The 11,090-nt window shown below is 34.3% G+C and overlaps 2 protein-coding genes across 6 annotated transcripts; one reads left to right on the top strand and one right to left on the bottom strand.

The window, feature by feature from the left end:
* Window positions 1–233: 233 nt before the first annotated feature.
* Window positions 234–5,013, top strand: LOC141678062 (uncharacterized). Of its 2 annotated transcripts, XM_074484260.1 has the most exons (3): window positions 234–507; window positions 3,848–3,932; window positions 4,220–5,013. In XM_074484260.1, exon 3 carries the CDS (start codon window positions 4,258–4,260, stop codon window positions 4,795–4,797), a length of 540 nt encoding a protein of 179 aa, XP_074340361.1. In that variant the 5' UTR covers window positions 234–507; window positions 3,848–3,932; window positions 4,220–4,257; the 3' UTR covers window positions 4,798–5,013. The 2 variants fall into 2 exon arrangements, with proteins under 2 accessions (XP_074340361.1, XP_074340359.1); XM_074484258.1 differs by lacking the exon at window positions 3,848–3,932 and having other exon boundaries at window positions 236–507.
* Window positions 5,014–5,085: 72 nt separating this feature from the next.
* On the bottom strand, window positions 5,086–9,065 carry LOC141678061 (heat stress transcription factor A-7a-like). 4 transcript variants are annotated; one of them, XR_012557602.1, is made up of 5 exons: window positions 8,606–9,065; window positions 7,372–8,147; window positions 7,180–7,218; window positions 6,763–6,920; window positions 5,089–5,316 (listed from the first exon to the last, which is right to left on the bottom strand). XR_012557602.1 is itself a non-coding variant. In XM_074484256.1 (4 exons), the coding sequence occupies exons 1-3, from the start codon at window positions 8,966–8,968 to the stop codon at window positions 7,203–7,205; spliced, it is 1,155 nt and encodes a 384-aa protein (XP_074340357.1). In that variant the 5' UTR covers window positions 8,969–9,065; the 3' UTR covers window positions 5,086–5,316; window positions 7,180–7,202. The 4 variants fall into 4 exon arrangements, 3 of the variants coding, with proteins under 3 accessions (XP_074340357.1, XP_074340356.1, XP_074340358.1); XM_074484256.1 differs by lacking the exon at window positions 6,763–6,920 and having other exon boundaries at window positions 5,086–5,316; XM_074484255.1 differs by lacking the exon at window positions 5,089–5,316 and having other exon boundaries at window positions 6,664–6,920.
* Window positions 9,066–11,090: the final 2,025 nt, after the last annotated feature.

Below are 11,090 nucleotides of genomic sequence, written 5' to 3'. Positions count from 1 at the left end.
GGCCTAAAACGGGCCTTATATTTCTTAGAAAATCCATCCGGCGTGATTTTTAAAAAATCCAGGCCCGATCCGCTTCAAAAAAATGGGGGTTTTTTAAAGTCAGGATAAATCACAACCTGATAGGCTTTTTATGCATCTATTGAGCCCGGATTTCCATGGACAAATTACGCCGAGAAATGAATAAATTAAATAAAATAAAAGATTAATAAGCCCAAATCGAGAAGGCTTATTCAAACAGACAAAACTCTGAAATGAATAAAATAAGGTGTTTGTGTATCAACTATCAAACATTTAAAAACCCAGAAAGATAATCTTGACACATCATTTTAATCTTCATCATTCCTTGTTTTATTTTATTCTATTCCATTGATCCATTCCATTGCATTAAATATAAATAATTTTAAATATACATACACAAAGATACATACAATAAAATCAAGAAAAACAGGGAACATCCTTATGTAATGGCGGACCCAAATCATGATCCATCAACTTCTTCTTTCTCAGGTATATATCTTGTATGTATATGTATATCTTTGTGTTTTTTTTTTAATTTTATTCTGTTTTTAATGTCTATTTTTTCGATTATTTATGTTTTTTCAACAAATTGATGTTTAAAGGTTCAAACTTTTTGATCATCTTTGTATTTTGATGCATTAGATTGCAATATTTAGTGACCCTTTTGGATATTCTGTGGAATAGTATCAAGATTTTTACGAGTGATGGACTAAAATTAATGTTGAGATTATGAATGAATTGTAATTTCATGACCTTGGTTGTAATTTCTATATATGTGATCTTTAAGATGATTGGTGAAAAGCTCGATGTGTCGAACACTCGGTGAATAAAGGAGTTTTGTTATTGAGAAAAAGATTTGAAACTGACTGAAATTTATGCATTTTGATTTTACATGGGTTAAACTGTTAATATATATGTAGATGGTGGAAAAGTAAAGATTTTAGATGCAATGTACGCTTGACATAGAAATGTTAATGACCCCCTTTGCGAAATTACTAAGTTAAAGGGTCGTGTTTCTTTTTCCGAAGAATTGAAGGAGGATATTGGGGCTATTGTATTGACAATTCAATAGAAGGAGGAGTTGGAAATAATGTATTGCTATCAAATGGTGAAAGTTCTAATTTTGAGGTTATGTCTGAGCAACTTTGGATTGTAAAAATTGACTAGTATGGGTTCCTGGTTAGTTAATCGCAGGGATGCTGCTATGGTTTAGAGTTGAAATCTATATTTAGGTGTTGTGGTCAGTGTTATAAAAAATGCCGATTTCGGCGATTAATCGGCCGATAAATCGGAAACCGGTGAGCTGCCGATTATATATCCCAGAATCAGTGAATTAAACGTTTTTCATCAGATCTGGTCAAAAATCGGCTCTAATCGGTCAAAGTAGGAGATAAAAAGGTCAAAATCGGAGTGGCTGTTGAAGTTTTGTTGTAGCCGGACATTATTTTCGGCGAAAACTTGAAGTTCCGCTGATATCTGAATCATCACTCACGTATATGTATGTATGTGCATAGAAACGTATACATGTAATTCTCAATTGAGTGTAATCATAAGAGTACATAAATAGATTGGTGAGATTACGACATTACGTTGATTTCGCCGAATACGCCGAATAAAAATGAGCGAGTTTGTGGTATTTATTGATAGCAGTGGATAGTTTTAGTAGAGTTAGGGAAATGGAGGCGATAGGAAGAAGGAGATGAATAGAAAGTGAGATAGTGAGGGCGCGTGTAAAAAAATAAACCTACCTCTCAAACCTTACTATTGATGTATTGACATGGGCCATAAACATGCAAGTTCATGGGCCATTAGTCATGAAAGCCCGAATGTTGTGTAAGTTAAACAATCTGTGTATAAGAATGTAACATTTAAATATTTTTTAAATAATATTAAAAATGTATCCGATTAATCGTTCCGATTAATCCCCGATTTACCGATTAATCGCTAATCGGTACCTCAACCGATTAGGTCCGATTAGCGATTTTTAGAACATTGGTTGTGGTATATTATAATTAGTATATAGGGTCGATATATCTGTTTTATGAATTACTCAGATTTTTTCATTTTCTAATTCTTGCTGGCTTTGTCATACCACATGTTGCCCTTATACCCTTGAGAGCATAGAAATACACTTTGTTGTGGGTGAGTGACGTCCTTCACTTATTTCAGTTTTAATGAACATGGAGGAAGGAGTGAAGATATAAGGGCTTTGATCACGAGGGGAGGTGAGGGAATTCTCAGTCACGGAAACAAGCCTTGAGAGAGTAACTCAGAAAAGATCTGCACAAAGAATTGCATATAGTGATTAGTGAATAGATACAATGTATGCTTGACATAGCAATGTTTAGGAGTCCCTTTGTGCAATTTATTAGTTTAAGAGTTATCAGTTATGTTTACTTTTCTGGAGAATTGGAGGAGGATATTGTGGCTATTGTAGTGACAATTCACTAAAAGGAGGAGTTGAAAATTATGTCTTTCTATCAAATGGTGAAAGTTCTAATTGGATTGAAAAATTTACTAGTATTGGTTTCTGGTTAGTTAAGCGTGGTAATGCTGCTATGGTTTGGAGTCGAAATCTGTATTTAGGTGTTGTGGTATATTAAAATTAGTGTATAGGGTCAAAGGATCACTTTTGTGAATTACTCAGACTTTTTCATTTTCTAATTCTTGTTGGCTTTGTTACCACATATTGCCCTTATAGCCTTGAGAACATGGCAATACACTTTGTTGTGGCCTTGTGGGTTGATGAGGAACGGGAATGGAGAAGGTTTATACATTTTATTTATGAGTTTATATGTATTTAGAATAGAGAGGATTAAAATTATTTGTTTGTGTTTTATATGTGGGGATGGTAGTTTATTAATTAAGTAGGTTATTTATAATAAATCCCAATTATTACGGGGCTTAGTCCATTAGGTTTAATACTAGGGTTTTATAGTCTATATAAGTGATGTAATCCCCCATTACTACTAAGCTTTGGTTATACACTTTTCTTGGGAATAATATTGATTTATTCTTGGGAATCGTATAATTCATTGCTTATTGAAAAATATTGCTTATTCTTTGTTTAATAAATCTGTCCTGCATCATGGGTGATAGGGATGTAATTCGGGCCGAACGAGCCGAGTTTCAAGCCGGGCGTAATTCGAGCCGAGATTAATCGAGTCGAGCCGAGCCGGCTCGTTTAGTTAAACGAGCCTAAACCTCTGTCCGAACTCGACTCGTTTAATTTCACGAGTCGAGTTGAGCCGGCTCGTTTAATTTTACACTTAATCAAGCCTAAACCTTTACCCGAACTCGGCTCGTTTAATTTCACAAGTCGAGCCGAGCCGAGCCGGCTCGAGTAATTAAACGAACCGGAAGCTCTGCCCGAACTCGGCTTGTTTAACTAAACGAGCCGAGTCGAGCCCACTTAAACGAGTTTGAGCCGGGCGAGCTCGCGAGCCGCCCGACTCGAATTACAGCCCTAATGGGTGAGCTACTACCTCCACGTATTTCAGTTAAATGAACATGGAGGAGGGAGTAAGGATTCAAAGCCTTTGATCATGAGGGGAGGTTGGAGGACGGGGAGGGAATTCTCAGTCATGGAAACAAGCCTTGAGAGAGTAACACAGCAAAGATTTGCACAAAGAATAGCATATAGTGATTAGTGAATAGTTCAAACCCAGATAAAAAAATTTCATGTTTCTGGGAAAATCTTTTGACTTTTACGGTGATTTATATGACTGTTGTTCTTGTATTCTAAAATGAGCCTGCCCTCCGAGTAAGGCTATATGTGATTTTACCAAATTTACCGTTTCCAAATTAATATTGTGAATGGCATTTGCAGAAACTTAGCCCACCGATTGTGTTCCTCTCATAATGCTTCATATCCAAGCTTTATAAGATTTGTTTCTTTTTCTCGAGAATCACAAGTAAGAAACTTCATTTATGAGGACAAGTGCATCACTATATTCCTGTCTTTCTTTAAAAACTGATAGAAGTATGCAAAGAACACAACCAGACAAGCATATAAAGATTATTATCTATATTCCATTGCAGGTGTAACTAAATGTAGTCATTGGAGGATCTACTCCTTAATCACTGTTAGTTATTGCAATCAGAAAATAGTTTTCACATTGTTAGTTAATGTAGCTTGATCTCTATCTAATTTTGACATGCTTAAATAGTATGTTGAACTAATCATATTGCATAACTGCAGGCAAGGACAATGTGGAGCCACCAAAAGTAGAAGGAATAATGGAACAAAGAGAAGGAAAGGACAAAATGAAGTCTCCAAATAAGCACCATAGAGAAACTCATGGGACGAGCAATGACTTTGATGAGAACACACCCATTAGTGATTTTAAAGGTCCTAATGTATTCGAGCGAGCAAAGGAAGAGTTTGAGGCCCTTATTGATACAATTCACCCTAAGAAAGAATCCAGTGGCCCTGTAAGTGCAGGCAAGAACAATGTGGGGCCACCAAATGTAGAAGTGAAAAAGGAACAAAAAGGAGGAGCTGATAAAATGAAGTCTCCACGTAAGCACCGTAGGGAAACTCATGGGAAGAGTGATGATTTTGATGCGAACACGCCCATTAGTGATTTCAAAGGTCCTAACGTATTTGAGCGAGCAAAGGAAGAGTTTGAGGCCCTAATTGATACAATTCACCCTAAGAAAGAATCCAGTGACCCTGTACTATCACCCAAGAAGAAAAGTGATATATATGATTGTCTTGGACCTCTCGGCAAAGGGTTAGAAAAAGTTTGCTCTCCTCAAAGCCACAAGAAAGATTGAAGCTATACATTTACAGAGTTTAAAAGATGTTCCTGTTTCTCTTGTTACTCAAATATTTGAACGTATTGTATTGTATTGTATTGTGTTCAACAACTTCCAAATGCCCTCATTTCTTTCCAAAGAGGAAGAAGCATTTGTACTCTTTGGTTGACATCACAATTATTGGCAGTTGATATCTACTAATATAGTGGAAGATTTTCCAGCTTATCTTGTTTATATTGAGTTACAATGTAGTGGAATTAATAGATGAATTGGATCATTATGTCGCCTGCCTTGACGGAGTCAGTTGCTTATAACCAATTATACGGGATGGGATTTTTATGCAGGCTTGCGACAAAAGTGCGAGTAAAGGTAGGATCTTACCATCTGAGATCCTGTTCTTATTTGAGCAGGCCGACGCAGTTTAAGAAGTTGAGAATTCCAAACTTGCATTTATCTGTGTAACAAAAATTACATAGGCTATTTGGTTGGAGCTGGAATTAATCAATGAACAATGCTGGAGGGCAAGAGGGCAAGTGCCTGTAATATGAGAGAGTTTCAATTAAATTAAGAAAAGGAACCTTCAAATGAACCTTTAGAAAACCAGGCAGGCATAACGAAATTATAAATAGGTTAAGCCTGGCATTAAAAAAGTATTGATATGCATTCAGTTGCAAAAAAAGTAATGGGCAATGGTATCCTGTCCAGGCAGGATCATATATAATTTTTTTAGTTAAATTTTTAACTTGATTATAAGCTTATTCTTGAATTTTTATGTATTTGTATATTTAAATATTATTATGTTAGCTAGAAGTAAAATAAAAATTCATGAAAGAAATATAATTTTATTTTAAAAAATTCGTTATGCTTTATTAATAAAAAAAAAAGTAAATCTCTGTTATTTAATTTATATTATATTAAATATAACTTAAAATAATTTTTGTAATATTATCATTTTGAGTAATTAACAACCATTCATTTGTACAACATGAAAATGAAAGAAACTTCTAGCACAATTAATTATTATTAATTAAAAATGTTTTTTTTTATTAATTTACATAGATCTCATCAAAATATTTATAAAAATCATGGACATAAATCATTCATAAATTATTTAAATTTACATTTATAATTTAATATCCAATATCTTTAAGTTTGTTTTACAAGTAACTACACGTGTAACCTCTTTGACCTTATGATTGCAGTAACAAAAACAAACTATGAGTCCTAACGAAAAACAAACTATGAGTCCGTCATTTATGTGACAACTAAGCGACAACTAAACGACAAGTTTTTATATTTTGTTCCTCTTGCCAGGTGCCTAACCTATTTCAGCCTAATAATAAATAACCTATACGTAAGTGTGTTCATTAGATTCTTGGTCCCTAGCGGTTGCAGTTTGTCTATATTACGAGTACCCTAGACACTACTTTCAGGTACCCTAGACAATAAGACTAAATAAGTAATAAATTTCCCTATAACTTGATCACCCCATAAAAATATATACATGGAGATCAATAACCTAAATTAAAAGATATTATATATAGGGCCATACATTCATGATCAAAATATATATATCATTAAACAACTAGTACAATCTAATCTCAGGAGTAAATTTTGGAAAAGTTTATTGTATATCATAAACATGTTAGTTCAACATTTTTATAAAACAAAGTTTTAAAATTGAAACAAAATGTTTCAAAGGCTAAAGGTTGTTCCCTCCTATACATCCTGTGCTATGAGGGAGCTGATACTGGACTCCAAACTTGCTGTTTCATCATACATGTGTACAAATCAATAAGCAGGCTAACTAAGCAGGCTAACTTAGGCAAACAAATTAAAATATATTTGAATTATGCAGGCTAATTCCGAAAATATTAATGATCCTGGAGAGCAAGTGCTTGCAAGTTGTAATATTAGGAACCTTCAGATGAAGGTTACAAAACCGAGAATTTAAAGAAAATTACTGGGAGCATTGTACATTACCAAATATTCCAACTACATATAAAAAGCGAAACCAGCAGAAAGGAAAAAGGACTGAAAATGACATCAAGATAGAACCCCCCTCTTCAATCCGGGGGTGTTGCTCAGAGTTGTGACAGCACACTATCATCTGATCAGTTTACGCCCTAGTTCTCAATGTGCTGCACGCAAAATGACAGTATTTATTAGACTATAGCTTGCATCAGAAATCCCCTCCCCCCTCCAACCTCCCCCCTCCCCCTCCCCCTCCCCCTCCCCCCTCCAAATGCCGGAAACCACTCATTTTACATTTAAACTTGAGACTGAGAATTCAACTGGTAGGTGTCCCGGTGAATAAAAAGATAGTTCAGATTCTTGAAGAGCTGTTAATTTTGTTATGCAAGTCATACTGTATGCAAAACGAAAAAAATTACAATGTACCTTGGGATTTATCCACACCTCTTCTATTTCTTCACATTCCTGCATAAGAAGACTTAATGAATATTAGTCTCTAAATATGAATTTATCACAAAAAATTACTTGTGTTTTAGTGTAACCTACCGAATCCCATGAGGAATGATAAACATAGATACTTAATTATTACTAAATGTGGAGAATTGAAGAGGATTGTACCAATTAGAACTGTGATTGCACGAGACAGCTTGCTCGACCATCTCTTTCATAGATACGTCCCAACTGGCACTGGTCTTTGTGATCAACTCTTCCAACTCAAGAACAAGTTTGGACTGAATGTTTGCATGTTCTTTTGCTGCTTCAGTCTCAGAAACAACATCATCAGCCAACAGTAGATTTTCCAACAGCAGACAACTGTCCGGAGCGATTGCTTTAGATTTTGTAGCCAACACTTCATTGACCTTCTGGCCCTGAAAATCAATTGTTGCAAAGCCATCTTTAGGTTGGCTGCTCCCAGGATAATAGGATGCCTCAGCTGGATCTTTGTTGCACTGTGGAGCAATCAGCTTTTGTTTCTTTGAAGTTCCAGCAGTCTCCATTGCTTCATTCGGTCTGAGCCGCTGCATAAGAATCTCGCTTAATAACGGGTTCTGAAATGCTTTGGCCATGCAAATGAACATCTGCTGTTGCATCTGTTCACTCCTTCTCAGCCTCTCTTTAACAGATAACAGATAATTATCTGAATTCTCCTGTTCCTTTTGTATATTCATAATTTCAGTCCTCAACATGTCGGTATCACTCTCCAATTGTTCGAGTTCTGCCTCCTGTTTAAGGCGCTCTCCCTCACGTGAATGCTGTGAACTCTTTTCATCCCTCAAGACATGCTGCTCAGGTTGGTGCCTCCTCCTCCTAATATTCTTTAAAAGATAATCTTTTCCTTTCTGAAAACCTTCAACGGCATATTCCCAACGGTCTGGACTGAGTTTCTTGAAACCCTTTAAACAAAAATAGCATTAAAAACAGTCATATATTAGCAAAATCTGAAAAATAACACACTGTGAAGTTTTAAAAAAACACCAAGTACATCCAACAAAGCTCCATTGTGAATTGCACTTCTACAAAATGATTCCAAAGAACAACAATTAAACACAACGGAATCAATCTGAACTTGTGTAGAATGGTGGCAATAACAAAATCTTGGTCCAAACGTGTAAGCTCTTTTAATTTAATATTAAAAGTATCATTCTAAACCATGAAAGCTATTAGTTTCGATTCCCGATTTTTACAACAGTTCTCAAAACTAGATCTTAAGTACTAGTTCATCATACAAAACCTATGAAACCAACAAGTCTAATATACATGCACAACAATCAAACAATACCAGTACACATATAAAAATCAATACAAATAAACTGAAATATTCGGAAAGAATATTACAATCGAAATCACTTACATAAGTGTTGAGTTGGCGAATAAAGCTACTGAAGTTGCAGTGCTTGAAATGTTTAGGAAGAATATCAGCAGAGAACTTATTATGATCCCAAATAACAAAACTCATCTCAGTCTCACTCCATGAGATGACTGAATCAGTTTGTGAATCATCAACCATTGCATATGTTTTCTTTAAAAATGGAGTTGGCCCTTCTTCATATAACCCTTTCATTGGCTTTGGCACATCATTTTCAGGTTCATGATCATCAATAAGTATCGGTTCTTGCTTCAAACTCACATCATTTTCAGTACTTGGGGCTGCAAAAAAGGCTTCAATCTCCATGTCACTTATCATTAAATTTTTATCAAGCCCAAAATTATCCATTACAGAGAAAAATGAGATGGGCTGCAAGATTTTTACAGATATAGAAGAGGGTTTCAAAGTTTGTGCCTAGAGAGACTATGTGCTGTTTGTATATATGAGTTTCTTGGTCTTGAAAAGAGTGAGGTGTGTTTCTGCCACATGAGGTGAAAGGCAAGTGTAGTACTGTCATAGTGACAAGTGTAACATTGCTGACTCAGACAAAAAGACTTTTGGGGCCCATTGACTGTTATCTTTACAAAACTGTGTGTTTCCCATTGATATTTTTGGCTTTGTATAGCTTGGATAAAGATCAAACTGAGCATGAGCATGAGCATGAACAGAGTATGAGCATGAGCATGACTCCTTTTTTTAAAATAAATTGAGTTGAGTCGAGTTTTTGTCCGAGTATAATTTTTCTTTTTTAAATTTACCGTGTCAGTCCGAGTTCAATAATTAAACGAAAAGTGACGTTTAAAATCAGTTTGTTAATAAATGATCAAAATACGAGTTTATTCACGAACAATCGAACTGAGTCGAAATTGAGTGGAGTTCGAATAAAATCGAGTTATCCGCTAATAATTCGCTTAAATTTTTATCTCGAACCCTAATATTTATCTTATAATAATATACACACCCACACACACTAATCTATCTTATAAAAATATACACACCCACACACACTTGTTCTTATTAAATATCATTAATTTTTCAAGTCGAGTTTTAAAAATATCCAATTTTATTTTAAATTGATGAGACATTCATATCTTTAGATAGGGCCGGTTCTTAGATTGGAGGGTTCCTAGTGCAAATCAGTTAATGGGAACCTAATATACATATATACATATATCATGGGCCCATTGACTGTTATCTTTACAAAACTGTGTGTGTTTTCAATTGATATTTTTGGCTTTGTATAGCTTGGATAAAGATCAAACTCAGCATGAGCATGAGCATGAGCATGACTCCTTTTTTTTAAAAAAATAAATAAATTGAGTTTAGTCGAGTTTTTCGTCCGAGTATAATTTTTTTTTTTTTAATTAATTGAGGCGGTCCAAGTTCAATAATCAAACAAAAGTGATGTTTAAGATCGGTTCGTTAATAAATAAGCCGAACACGAGTTTATTCACGAATAATTAATCTGAGCCGAACTCGAATCGAGTTCGAATAGAATCGAGTTATCTGCTAATACTTCGCTTAGATTTTTTGCTCGAACATTAATCTCTATCTTATAATAATATAGACACCCATACACACTAATTTTTATCTTATAATAATATACACACCCACACACACTTGTTTTAAATAAATATTATTAATTTTTCAAATCGAGTTTTAAAGGAATATCCAATTTCATTTTAAATTGGTGAGATGTTCATATTTTTAGATATTTTATTTTATTTTTAAACTATCGATGTCGAAATTTTGTTATATTTTGATGTTTTATTTCGATTTGATTTTTGTAAATTACAAATTATTTTATGGTGTTCATGAAGATATAAATAAGTGGAGACGCAAAGATAGTGATAATTATATTTGATATTTTCCCTATGAAAAATTTAAGTGTTTAATTAAGAAATTCAGAAAAAAAATTTTAAAACAATTAAATTATAAATAAATGACAATTAAAATGATGACGATAAAAATGGACTAATAAAAATATTTAACTACCAACCAAATATACTCAGTTACTTAGAGCGGTGTTTGGTGAGTGGTAAATATAAGATGTAAGCCTTACATCGATGTTTGGTGAGTGGTGAGTATAAGATGTAAGCCTTATAGCGGTGTTTGGTGAGGGGTCAGTATAAGATGTAAGTAGATCATGTCACTGCTCCGAAAAAAGTGATGATATTTTTGTGAAAATCCCTGCACGATATAATAATTTGTGAAAATGTATATATATATACACACAGGGAGATGGTCAAATAAAAACCAACCTTATTCTAAAAACTAGAAACCAATGACAACCACTAATTTTATAGCTTAAATTGAATCTCCACCACACAAATTTTATCCAATCATTCTCACTCCTCCCTCCAATTTCACGTGACTCCCTCTGTGTACCCTGTACCCTTGCGTAAATAATTTTATTCCTATTTTTAATTTAATATTTTCATTAATCGATAAACCTTTTTTAAAATCTGAC

This window comes from Apium graveolens, chromosome 8, assembly GCF_009905375.1.
Source record: "Apium graveolens cultivar Ventura chromosome 8, ASM990537v1, whole genome shotgun sequence".
In the NCBI taxonomy this organism is placed as follows: Eukaryota; Viridiplantae; Streptophyta; class Magnoliopsida; order Apiales; family Apiaceae; genus Apium; species Apium graveolens.
This window is presented reverse-complemented; position numbering and strand designations above follow the sequence as displayed.

Bases quoted from the DNA above. Each gene is read 5' to 3' on its own strand.
- LOC141678062 (XM_074484258.1), top strand. From the start codon at position 465: ATGGCGGACCCAAATCATGATCCATCAACTTCTTCTTTCTCAG. The intron at 508-4,219 runs GTATATATCTTG...GCATAACTGCAG, and splicing joins ATCAACTTCTTCTTTCTCAG to GCAAGGACAATGTGGAGCCA.
- LOC141678061 (XM_074484256.1), bottom strand. From the start codon at position 8,968: ATGGATAATTTTGGGCTTGATAAAAATTTAATGATAAGTGACATGGAG. The intron at 8,148-8,605 runs GTAAGTGATTTC...TTTTGTTTAAAG, and splicing joins TTCGCCAACTCAACACTTAT to GGTTTCAAGAAACTCAGTCC.